The 12,322-nt window shown below is 34.9% G+C and overlaps 1 protein-coding gene across 1 annotated transcript in view; it reads right to left on the reverse strand.

Annotated features, from left to right (window-relative positions):
* LOC110033401 overlaps positions 1–12,073 on the reverse strand; it is a 12,663-nt gene extending 590 nt beyond the window's left edge. The window contains exons 1-4 of the mRNA XM_020737369.1: positions 11,995–12,073; positions 6,999–7,140; positions 6,802–6,903; positions 186–259 (exon numbers count right to left, since the gene is read on the reverse strand). Of these exons, the coding sequence (XP_020593028.1) occupies positions 186–259; positions 6,802–6,903; positions 6,999–7,140; positions 11,995–12,073 (397 nt within the window). The remainder of the gene's footprint in view (positions 1–185; positions 260–6,801; positions 6,904–6,998; positions 7,141–11,994) is intronic.
* Between the last annotated feature and the right edge of the window lie 249 nt (positions 12,074–12,322).

The raw sequence follows: 12,322 nt of genomic DNA on the forward strand, positions 1-12,322 counted from the left end.
CCCAATCCCTTCCCGCAGTTTATATATATATTAAGAAAGGAATGGTCAAAGGCTATTATACGAGCCCCCGGCCACTCCTAATGTGTCTAACAATTTGAGTACCACCTCCTCAAGGCCTGCTGTGCCAGAGGGGATCCGAACCCTGACCTGAGGGGTCTTACTGACTGTTATGGAAAAAAGGATACATCCAGATATCTTTGTCTTGTTAGTATGATCAGGAATAATCCCTAATACAGAAGCGCACATAGAAAGTGTATCCCTGCAGAAGAGAAAATTGGACATTAGCTCAAATCAATATTATTTCTTTAAGCAGCATATTTTTTGTTCAATTATCATAATGCTTCTTTCTAAGTTAGCAAACATCATACCAAGCACCCCATAAAATATATCTTGTCTAGGTGTATTGAAGCCTGTTTTGGCCCATGGTGTCAGGTGAGAATATTGAGTAAAATAAGGGCATGTAAGGAAAAGTAAAAGAAAACTTAAAAATAAAACACAATGTATTTAAAGCGAGTAAGAGAGAGTGGACTGCCTAGTGAATGAGTCTACAGGGGGCAGCAAGCACAGGTGGAAAACTTCTAGGATTTTTTTCTCTCTTTCTCCCTCTTCAACTATTAGAGCTTATTCTATATTCATGGATGGCCGGGAAGTAGAGCACCGTTTTTTGGACTTATGCATCAACACTGATTTCTTCCATTGGATCTTCCCATCTCTGCAACAACCAAATCATGGCCACAGCCACTTGGAGAGCCTATAATCACCTAGGTTCCATGTGCGTGACACATGAAATGCAATAGAAATAAACCATAGGAGAGGACCCCTTAGATCTGGCTATTGTGTGAATTGATCATGACCTTCCAGTCGAGACATATTTCATCCCAAATTATCAGATGCTTTGACTATCATTTGAGGGCATGAGAGAGAGGTACAAATGTACAAAATAGTATGAAATGGGGCGGGAATTTAAATGGACATGGCTCAAATAAGATCATTTCTGACATCTTTAAAGACAAAAACTTGGATATCGTTTCCCTCTACAAGCTCTTGATCTTCCTAAATTTCAACATCCTTCCCTTTCCCTCTGTTTTAAATTCTAGTTTCATGGCTGCCACCATAGAATGTCGTAGGAAGGATTATTACAATGTATAAAAACGGCCAAGATGTGACAAAAAAATTGTGTTAAAATTCCAAGGTATAGGTTGTGTGAAACTCCCATTTCGAAAATGATGTAGCTACGGTGGTACAGAGTATTTCTGCTGTGTCAAAACAAAAGAATATCCAGTTCTAATTTCAACTGGTCAAAATAATCTCATATCACTATTTTAGCATCCATGGTTCCGTTCATGGCACCTTAATCCTCTCTATTCCGGACCGTGACAGCCTACACCTCATTGTAACAACCAAATGAGACATTGGAATTCTTCTAGAAGCAATCTAGCCAGAAAGAACTGCTCCAAGAGAATATAACATTTATTGAGCAGATCATCTTGTCAAACAAACCAAACACACCACAGATGAAAAAATGAAAACTAGTTTTGGAGAAATTCATCATTTACGAGTGAATATTAGATATTGGCCTTTGGATTATTTAGGGTGGAGTTGAGTGTTTCGCTTAAACTAGAGCTGGTTAAAAATCTTAAGTTGGTTTGCATCATACTGAAAAAGCTCAACTTCAGGTCCCCAACATCATCATAAATGGTGAATTTGGCTTTTTCTTTCCTACAAGTGAACATTAAATATTGGTTATAGCAGAATGATGTACCAACACTCTTGAATGAAAAGCAGTGCAGTGTCAGTAATGTTCAAGACAGGGACAAACACCCAACATGCATCCGAAGCATGTCGGAAATGGAACTACGTGGGCCTTAGTTTAACCTTAATGTTTGAAGCCGTACATTATAGGCAACTTTGAAGCTTCTTCTAGATGAAGTAGAATGGTAAGGGAAATGTGCTCATTAGCTAAAGTTTAAAATCTTTAGTCAAGCTCAAAAGTTCATACAACATAGGAGGGGCACCACTTCATTATAAGTTGAGATAGTAGTCGAGCCATTGCTGTGATGTACGTTGCAATTTTAAGAGAAGCCTAACAAAACCCTTTACTTTCTCCATCTGAGGACAATATCTTAGAGCTCTTGAAAGCATTTTGAAAATCAACAATACTTTCTCCATCTGAGGACAATATCATAAGGTAGTCATGAAATTCTTGATGGAGGAAATTTAAGCCCCTGGAATATTTGATGATATAGTTTGCAATCTCAATCTCTTCCTAAATCATTTAACATTCCGAGCTCTCTTACTATCCTACATATGAGGTCAAATTCACTTCACCTCTTTTTCTGTCATCTGAATTTTATGAAGATAAGGATGAGCTAGTCAAGTATCCTAATTACTTTCTAGTGGTGTTCATGCATCCCAGCTAGATGCTGAAGGGAAGAGAACATGAGTGAAGATAGAGGAGAAATTTGACTAAAAGTTAGAGAAGTCGTGGAAGAATAGGTTGCTTCAATCTTAAAAGTACATTATCTTAAGAAACAAAATTAGATAACAAAAAAATGGGTCCATCTTAATACTAATCAATGTTAAAATCCCAATCCCTTCCCGCAGTTTCCTCCTCTAGCTAGATAAAATGTGGTCTGAGTTGCAGAGGTTGTTTGAAGGAATCTAAAAATGGTACAACAAATAACTCTCTTGAGAAGATGCATAGTATTTCAACCACTTCAGTTAAATGCAAAGAAGCTTGAACATGAAAATAATATCTCTAAATAGAAACCATGTAATTATCCTAACTATATATCCTTCTTAATGCAAATTTGAGATTATTTAAATTGTAATGTCAATGGTTTAAAAGTATGCCTTAAGACCATGGTCAAATTACATTAGAAGCAACAAAAGCTTAACAATGAGGGAAAATTGGCATTGAACATTATTAAGACAGTAACGCTTGGTCTGGCTCCGCTTCTCCTTTTTTAAAAGTTCGTTTAAACTGAGATCTTTAAAAAATGGTTTGGAGGAAGTGAAGGCTCCAGCTTACAGAATCCTCTTCAGCCCATGTCAAAGTTTTAAATGCAGCCATAAGATTGAGTGAAGTCTTTGAAGTCAGCAAAAAAAAAAAAGATTGCTAGAAAGGCTACAAAAATAAGAATTCAACGTTTTAGTTCTTTTTTTTTTCCTTCCATTTCTCACACATGGATTGTTCAAGAAAGACTTTCCTTCTTGAATTAAACTTTGCCTGAGAGGATTGACTCTCACCTTCCAATGATAGGAATAGTTTCATTGACATTAGTCTCACAGAAAGATCAAAGAGACTTGGCATTTTCCAGGGACTGCGTCAGTTTGTCAACATTCTTCCCATCATTGAGCATCTCATAAAGATCATTTGCAAGTGAAAAAAGTTTCTCAATGTCCCCCTTTTGACTGTCTACCATCAACAAATACTTCGAAAAGCTTCTTAGTTCGTGCTCTGTTTCTATTTCAAAGGAGTCGTTGGAGGGGCGGCAGGAGAGGAGATGGAGGGGAAGGAGGTGGCCGTGAAAGAACTTGACGACGGTGAAGAGGTCGTATACCGGGAGAGGACTGGTGGGTTTGGTGATGAAGGCTGTCTTTATTTGGAGATGCTGCTCCACTCCAATGATTTTGGAAATTTTCCAAAACAGTGGAACGCTGCCAAGAAACACCGGAAAGGAGCTCCCAAATCGCGTCTTGAAAACGGAGATAACTATCATTCCGGTAGTCGCATTTCCGGAGAAGTCGACAGGCCAAACGAACAGTCGGCGTTCTCTCAACGTTTGCTGGAACCGAATGGTGGTATTACACGCCCTCTCAAACTAAAAGCCTAAATGAGTAAACAATGGTGTTTTTCTTTAATAAGCATCAAAGAAGATGACCATTGATCTTGCACCAATTCCATTTACTACTTACGTAGAGTCCTATACAAGACAAAAGTTAAATAAGTCCTTACTATTGCATCTACAACAATGGAGTCTAAACTTGTGGTGACTTGAACTAAGAAGTACGTGTAGCCTGCTTAATATAAAAATTGTACTTGTGATCTCTGGAGGTCACCAAAATTAATAAAGAAGTCGCACTCCTTTAAGGCAACATAATTCGTCTACTTACAAGGGCTAAAAGAAGTCATTGATAGGTGCTCAAGAGGGGAAAAAAATTATCTAGGTTTGCTTCTAATGGAAAAGAAAAGAAAATGAGTAACAAAATTTTCACATCCATATTCAAAAAGGAAAATATCTCAACAAAGCATGGAAGAGCTTAAGTATTGAAAACCAATAGAGTAGAAGAGGATCACCCCAACTGAGTTAAGAGCAACCATGAATTTTATTCATATGGAGGATTCCATTCAATTGAATCTCCATGTTATTTTTATTGTGTTTGGCATCTATCCTAATAGAATTAAATGAAAATATAACACTCAATAGAACGCAATGGAGAAAAAGGATTCATATAGCCGAACCCACTTAGTGGGATAAAGGTTTGTTGTTGTTGTTGTTGTTTTGTTTAGCATCTACTCATCCCAAGATTATGAATATAAAAATGGAGAGGAAGATCTTGTTTTTATTCATGTATATCTTTAGCGGCTTTAACCCTTGTCAATATTCTTCTTATTTAGTTGTTCAAGCAGCACACAATCTACATTATACATCTATTTGTTATGCTCCTAGATGTTTATTTGAAGATTAATATAGTGCATTCAACAAATGGTCCTATAAGGGGAAAAGAGTTTGAGTTGTTTCATCCATAAATTAGGAAGAAACAATCCACATCTCTCCCTATAGATGGAGGGAAAAATATCAAATCATAGGTTGGCCCTTCCCTGACTAAGAAAAAAAAAACAAATGACTCGCCCAAATGAAGGAAGAGGAATGAAAGAGAAAACAAATGTGCCTTCATAAAGAAGAAAAGTTGACTGAAGATGAAAATTAAATTGAACACCTATTCTAATAGATAGAGAGGCTTAACCAACCCTTGCAAAGGAAGATGAAAAAAACTATTGGGAATTAGAGGAAACCTACTTAAATCATTGTAAGCAATTAAAAAAAACAAAAAAAAAAATAATAATAATACAAAAAAATTAAAAATAAGAAAACCAATAAACAAAATATAATATTAACACAAAAAATAACAATAAATATTTATAAGTTTTCTAAATTTATGGCTATCACATTATCATCAATTTAGATTTCAAAATAAGTTTATTGTGGGGTTTTTCTTATTACTCTAATTTCTCAAACCCAACATAAAAGTCCTGCCATTTCTTTATAGAAAAAAGGATGCCAAAAATACAATAAAATTCTCAAAATAAACTTAATGAAGTAACTCATACAAATTAGATGTCTTTTAAGGGTTGCTTCCCATTTTAACCCCCACAACCCTATCGCAAAGATCAGCCCTTGAAAAAACTTACATAGAAATTTTTCTTCATTATAAAAAAAATATTATATGAAAATATGACACTAAAGAGGATGCAATGGAGAAAAAGGATTCATGTAGCCGACTCCACATAGTGGGATTAAGGCTTTGTTGTTGTTGTCGTATAAAAAAAATTTAGGCTCTAAAACATAGAAAAAAATCTTCATGCATCTCTCCTCAAAAAAGGGTTCAGAGTCGATTCTTCCATACAAAAATGGAGGAAGCAAACTTCTTTCCCCAAATGGAAAGGAAGAGTTAACTCGATCTTGAATATGAAAAAGAAAATGTTAAATCTTCTCTAAAGAGGGAACAATGAGAAAATCTATCCAAAAAAAGAGGGTGGAAAGTTTTAGTTAATCCTAAAGTGAGGGAAGTAAAATTAAGTTTTATGGAAAAATAAAATAGATCTCACAATGAACACACATCTTTCCCAAAAAATCAGAATACCAAGAATAAATCTTCCATGAAAAGAGAAAATGCAAAGGCATGTCTCGACCTGAATAAAAGGAGAAAGTGTGAACTCCCAAAAGAGGAAGAGACGAGGTTGAATCTTCAAGAAATAGGAGAAAGAAAATGAGTGTCTCTATTTAACATGAACAAGAAAGAGTTGTATCTTCCCTAGAAAGCAAAGTGAAAAATGAACCTCCCATCTCGACTCTTTTTGAAGATGAACAAGAAAATAATGTTAAAATACTTATTGGATGTGTTATTTTTTAAGCACTTTGATTATTAAGACCAACAGGTGTGGGAGTCACTGACGTAAAGCTCATTAGATGTGTAAAACGAAAGCTCGAGGGAACTAAACAAGCAATTCATGGACAATTTCCACGTGTTCAAGTTATTATTAAAATACTTATTGGATGGGTTATTTTTTAAGCACTTTTATTATTAAGACCAACAGGTGTGGGAGTCGCTAACCTAAAGCTCATTAGATGTGTAAAACAAAAGCTCAAGGGAACTAAACAAGCAATTCATTGACAATTTCCACGTGTTCAAGTTATTACCCATCTTCTAATACTGTTCCTTTCCAGGAATTCTGCATGAAATTACAGCAACTAACAAAAGACGCCTGATTATGAGTCCAACACATAGAACAAGTCTATCAAGTACCACTCGTTGCCCATTTAGGATCTTAAATCATGCCGTTTAATATACTAAACTTCAAAAAAATTTCAGCTCCACGTTTAGATATAATATAATGGGGTAGAGACACGAGAGGCATTGGATAAACTAAGAACTATACCAAAAACTCAAAGCAGCTCTTTTGGTGAGATCAATACTTCTTTTGTTAGTCGGGTGTTAAATTGCCCACTTAGTGGGATTAACCAAAAGATAATTCAAACTTGAAAAAGCAATTACTCTTGCAATTTTTAGACATACTGTGACTTATGTACATCATTCTCTCTTTGGTTCATAAGTTTTTGGCGTTCTTCAAAAGAAATTCGTTGCTTCTCTAGATTACCAAGTTCGTCACCAACTGCTGTGTTGAAAGCAAGAAAGATTAATCAGTCAAGAATACTTAACTAGATATATGCTTAAACTTCCATTATCTTTTTCAAAATTAGATGAGTACTTATCTAAGCTCTTGACGAAGCACGTGTTCCATCTGTATTTTTTCCTCTAGTTCAGTTTGAAGCTCATTTAATATTGAATCAGCAATTACTTCACCCTTTACCATCTCAATCCTCTCCTTACATCCATTTATCTTTCTTTGATATTCTGACGTCAAAAGAACGAAGTCAAAAACTGGTTGCAAAATGTTTCATGTTTTAAGGGTTTCAATTTGCACTTAAAGTGATTAAAATATGACCAAATATAATAACCTTTTTAACTGTGTTGCAGTACTTTGAAAGGTGAAAAAGGTTGATGTGGCTGTTTTGAGACGCGCACAAACAAAAAGAACAGAAAGTTAATGAGTGCAAAAAGTCAAGCACTCATCACAAACATACATATATACAATACGTAACAAATATAAGAGTTACAAAGTTCTTCTAAAACTTCTTCTTTAAAGAGGAATCCTCCTCAGCCTGTGCCGAGGTTTTAATTGCAGACAGGAGACTGAGGCTCCATTTGGCTCCGCTTTTTTGACGCGTTGCGGCCCCAAACAGCAAAGTCTCATCGTTTGGCTCGCAGCTTCGCGGCGGAAGAAATCCAAAAAGGGTGGAAAGCGGGAAGCGGGATCGACCCCGCGGTCCCAGCAGCTTTCCCCTCGACAAATATTATTTTTGCCCTTGGCGCAAAGTTTCGTCTCCCGCGCTGGCCATATCTATCGCCTGTGTCCCGCGCCATCTCGCCATTTCGTGTCATCGACCCCGGTTTCCTCTTCCTCTACCAGGGCCGAATCCAGGGAGCACGAGGCAGGTAACCACTCTTTTCCATTTTCCTTCGGTTCCACTCGTTCCCTTCTGGTATAGTGTAATAGCAAAATTTCGTTCAATATGCGTTACCTCCCTCCATAGCCGATGAAAAATCTCACATCCTGTTTTCGTAACCTTTACCCTTTGACGAAGATTGGGATGCATGAAACTAAATTTCTGAGAGTTATTACTGCAAAGACTGTGCCCTTTTTTTCTCAGATGGGGTTTGGCATCCCTCCATCTCCTCTTGGTTCTCTCATTTCTCCTAATCTCACTTTTAAATTATGTCTGACACTCCTTATACTAATTCTAGACTAGTAAACGAACCCATTGTTAGTTTATTTGAGTTTCTCTCTTCTTCTCTGTGTTCTTATTTGGCAAATGTTTCACGGTACAGCAAAACTACGGAAAACCTTGGCTTAGATGCTGGAATTAGAAGCTTTATGGAGAATTTTAAAGTCATTTAATTGCTGAAGCTCTGGCATGTAATTCGTTTTTATTTTCTTTACAAAAGAAAGCTTACTTTATGTACTGATCTGAATGGAGACCTTAACCGATAAAGTATGTATAGGTTTGAATCTTGAACTTACTGTATTCATTTTTTATTTTTTTTTCTTTCTTGTTTACTTCTTCTCTATGTTTCATTTTTCAAGTAATTTCCTTTTTCAAGTATAGGTGATAATTCTATATCGTATAAGTTGGTCTTATTAGAATATATCTTGTTTTAACATAAATGCCACCCAATTCCAATGTATTTGCATATCTAACACCTAAACTTTACTTTTTTTACTTTTATGCTACACTAATCTTTCATGCTACACTAATCTTTCATATTCCATGTTGCAAGCTTTGGTTCACTTGCCAATTAGAAGAAAAAAAACTTGTGTTTGTAGCTCTATCTTTGTCCTCAAGTTTTTTACTATTTAGAGCCTTCAAATGTCTGCAATGTGTCAATCGAGTTAGTATGATGTAAAAAAAACAGCAATTACTTTTTTAGGAGAAAAGATGATGTTTCTAAGAAAAAAAATCTTACAATTCATAATTGAGTAGCTTTGTACAAATGAGATGGTTTTAATGGATTTCTACGCTGATGTTTGATCTAGTTTCCCTTTCGTGTTTTTAAGATAATACTTGGTATTTGCTTATGAGAAATCCTGATATCCTGATTCCTGCAGCATTTATTGTTAAAATACCTGAGGTGATGTACACTTAAAAATTGAAGTTTACATGATAAATATGTAACTAAATAGGAATTGTGTGTTCTGCATGTAAACCTTCATTAATTAAATACCTTAATGGAACGAAGGGTTTATTTGAAAATTTTAAAAGCCATGTTTTCTCTGGTACTGGTTTGCCAAGCCATGTTTTCTCTATTATTCGATTGTGGTAGGCCAAAAATGGGTCAAATTTGTTTACCAAAAAGTTGTTTTTATTGCTTTAACTTCAACTTTTTTTCATACAGCCATCTTGCTCATGCATAAAAAGGTGTACTTGGCTTTTTAAAAGTTAAATTAGTGGTATTCTTTATGTGATAAGAAGGATATGGTTGGTATTAATATAAAAAAAATCAAACTTTTGGTGTTAGATATGTAAACACATAGGAATTGGGTGGCATGTTATACATAATTACTATCCATATGCTTCCAAATTCCGAAGAAACTAGTTCAACTAACTTGGGATCCATATATGTTGAAACTTGTTTTTGATATGAGCTGTTTTTTTTAAAGGACAATTTTCTTTTCTCCTCTTCACTATAGATGGGGAAGGTGCAAGCGAGATGAAAGAGCTGAGGGAACGAATAACTGATGAGATAGTATGTCTATGAATGAGATAGTTTTAAGTTCATGAATTTGCATTTATAAGAAAGTAAATTGAGAAGAAAAGTAGGGACAACCTCTGCAGCAGTTTGTTCACCGTTGAAATAAAATCTGAAAATAGCTTTCTTTCTTCTTATAATGTAGTTTAGATGGGTTGGTTGCATCTTTTAGCAAATGCACATCTATATTGGTTTTGCAGCACATGCATGGAGCACACAATGGCAGCACATGCTATTATATTGATTTTGCAGTACATGAATTTGTTTTTACATATGTTTTTTAGCGCAATTTTAGCGCAGAATTCTTATATATTTACGTATGTTTTTTAGCACAGAAATCTTATATATTTACATACCATACAATTCATTTATGTGAAGTTTGGGATATGATATTTTTTTATGCGATATGGATGATTTGAGTGGTGTAAATGTAAGAAAGCAAAGTTTAGTTGTTAGCTCTGCGAAATGAATATACAATGCAGGTTTGAATTCAATTTTCTACTATTTTCTGGATGTAAGTTATTCGAATGTGTATTCCTACATTACGTAGAGCTAAGTTTGTTATTGTAGCAGCTCATACTGTTAATTGTTTACTAGGTTTCCATTCCAGCTTCCCCATGCATTCCAATGGAGTTTACAATCATATACATAATCTGTTTTCCTAGCCAAAATGCATTTAGATGGCTTGTTCTTTCCATTTCTCCTTTATATAAGTTTCAATTTATATTAGTTTTTGTCTGCTTACATTGGAGTACCTTTGTAATATGCCAAAAGCAAAGCAACTTGATTGAAAATTCCATTGGAATGCAAAGGTTTATGTGTTTCCATCATTGGAGGTGCTAAATATTTAGGGATTACAAGTATTGGAGGATTGGTTTGATGGAGCAAGTGCAGCAGCAAGTGATAGTTTCTTTCCTTGCTTAACTGAACTCTTCCTTGATAACTAGCCTAATTTTGTTAGAGTTGCCCTATTTGCCTCCTAAGCTCAAGAAAATGAAGATGCAAAATATCGAGTAGAAGGCTGCTTTGAACTGCAAGTTATTTTTTCCATTATGATTGCAATGTAATTTTCAATGTAATTTTCTATGTATGTCTCAAGCTTTACATACATAGCACATAAATCTTATACATAATTCCAAGGAATTAGTTGGATATATATAGTCACACACATGCACACATTTACTTTTTTATTATTCAGAGATGGTGAAATCTCTCTCTTGGAAGTCAATCATTGTTTGGAATTAGTTGGATATGCTTTTTTTTGGAGCAAAAACAAATCTGAGCTTTTGATTCTCCACTTCTCCACTTTTATGTCTACTCTTCTAATGCATTGGTGACAAAGGAGCTTGGGCAATCCATTCTTGTGAGGGCATATATGAGGATAACTGTTATTTCCATGATATTTTTATATTTTAACATATGTTCTTGAGTTTTTATATTGGTTTGAAATATTATATTGGCTTCATTTCTCCAAAAATTGACTATTACGAGTCATTTAAAGTCAAATGTTCCCTCCCTTCTATATATTGTTGTTGGCAAGCTCAGTATAGTTTTTTAGTATATAAGAAATTAACTATCGAACAACAAAAACAAATAACTTGGATGTCATGACAATTTGATGGGAAAAATTACTTCTGTACCCGTTCGTGAAGTTTATTTCTCTGTTCTTGGACCCTGATTTATTTTGCCTTCATAATAAATGAATTTTTTCTCATGAATTGATCTCATTTTCGGGGCTCACTATTAAGTCAATGGTGTACCTAAACTTTTTGCTCTGTTTAAAAATAAATTCTGCTTAGAAATGAATTTCAGCTTCTGAAGTTTAAAAAATGTGGTTGTTATAGTCTTCTTTTAAATAGTTTTAGCAAACAGGGGCACAATGGTCATTTTTTCATAAACAGTTGACCCACCGCTGTTTTCACACAGCTGCACCAAACAGACAGTTTTCTAAGACTTCTTCTTTAAAGAGGAATCCTCCTCAGCCTGTGCCGAGGTTTTAATTGCAGACAGGAGCTGAGTGAAGTCTTTCAAGTCAGCCAAATAAAAGATTGCTAGAAAGGCTACAACAGTCAAACTTCAACGTTTTTTTTTTTTTTTTAATCATAGTGACAAAGTTCTTCTAAGACTTTTTTTTATAAAGCGGAATGCTTTTCTGCTTGTGCCGAAGTCTTAAATGATGCCAAGAGACTATGCCAAGTCTTGCAAGTCAGCCAAATATAAGATTGCTATAAAGGCTATAACAATCAAACTTCAATTTTTTGTATTTTTTTTTTTATTTCCCTTCTTTTTCCTATCATTTCTCACATATGGATGGTTCAAGAAAGATTTCTGTTTTCACATCTTATTGATATTTGGATTTCCCTTCTTCCATTAAACTTAAGCTGAGAGTTTGACGCTTACCTTCCAATGATATCTTAATTTGGCAGAAAACAAAGTATTTGAACTGAGCAATGCTGGCTAAAACATATAAAATAGTCATTCTTATCTTTTGAGAATTAGGCTACAACATATATGACAATTCTCCATAGTTTCAATAAATTTAACAAATAAGACTACAGTAAGAGAAAATTTAAAACTAAACTGCAAATAAATAATGAACTATGTTTGCATAAACTTTAGTCCTCCAGTGTGAATTATAGTCTTGTCACCCACACTATATCCTCAAAGGAGAGTTGTTCGAATTAATTTGGCTCATTTTCTCCTTATGACAATTCTGAAGTGAAAGCTC

Source organism: Phalaenopsis equestris, unplaced genomic scaffold, assembly GCF_001263595.1.
Source record: "Phalaenopsis equestris unplaced genomic scaffold, ASM126359v1 Scaffold001170, whole genome shotgun sequence".
Classification (NCBI taxonomy): domain Eukaryota; kingdom Viridiplantae; phylum Streptophyta; class Magnoliopsida; order Asparagales; family Orchidaceae; genus Phalaenopsis; species Phalaenopsis equestris.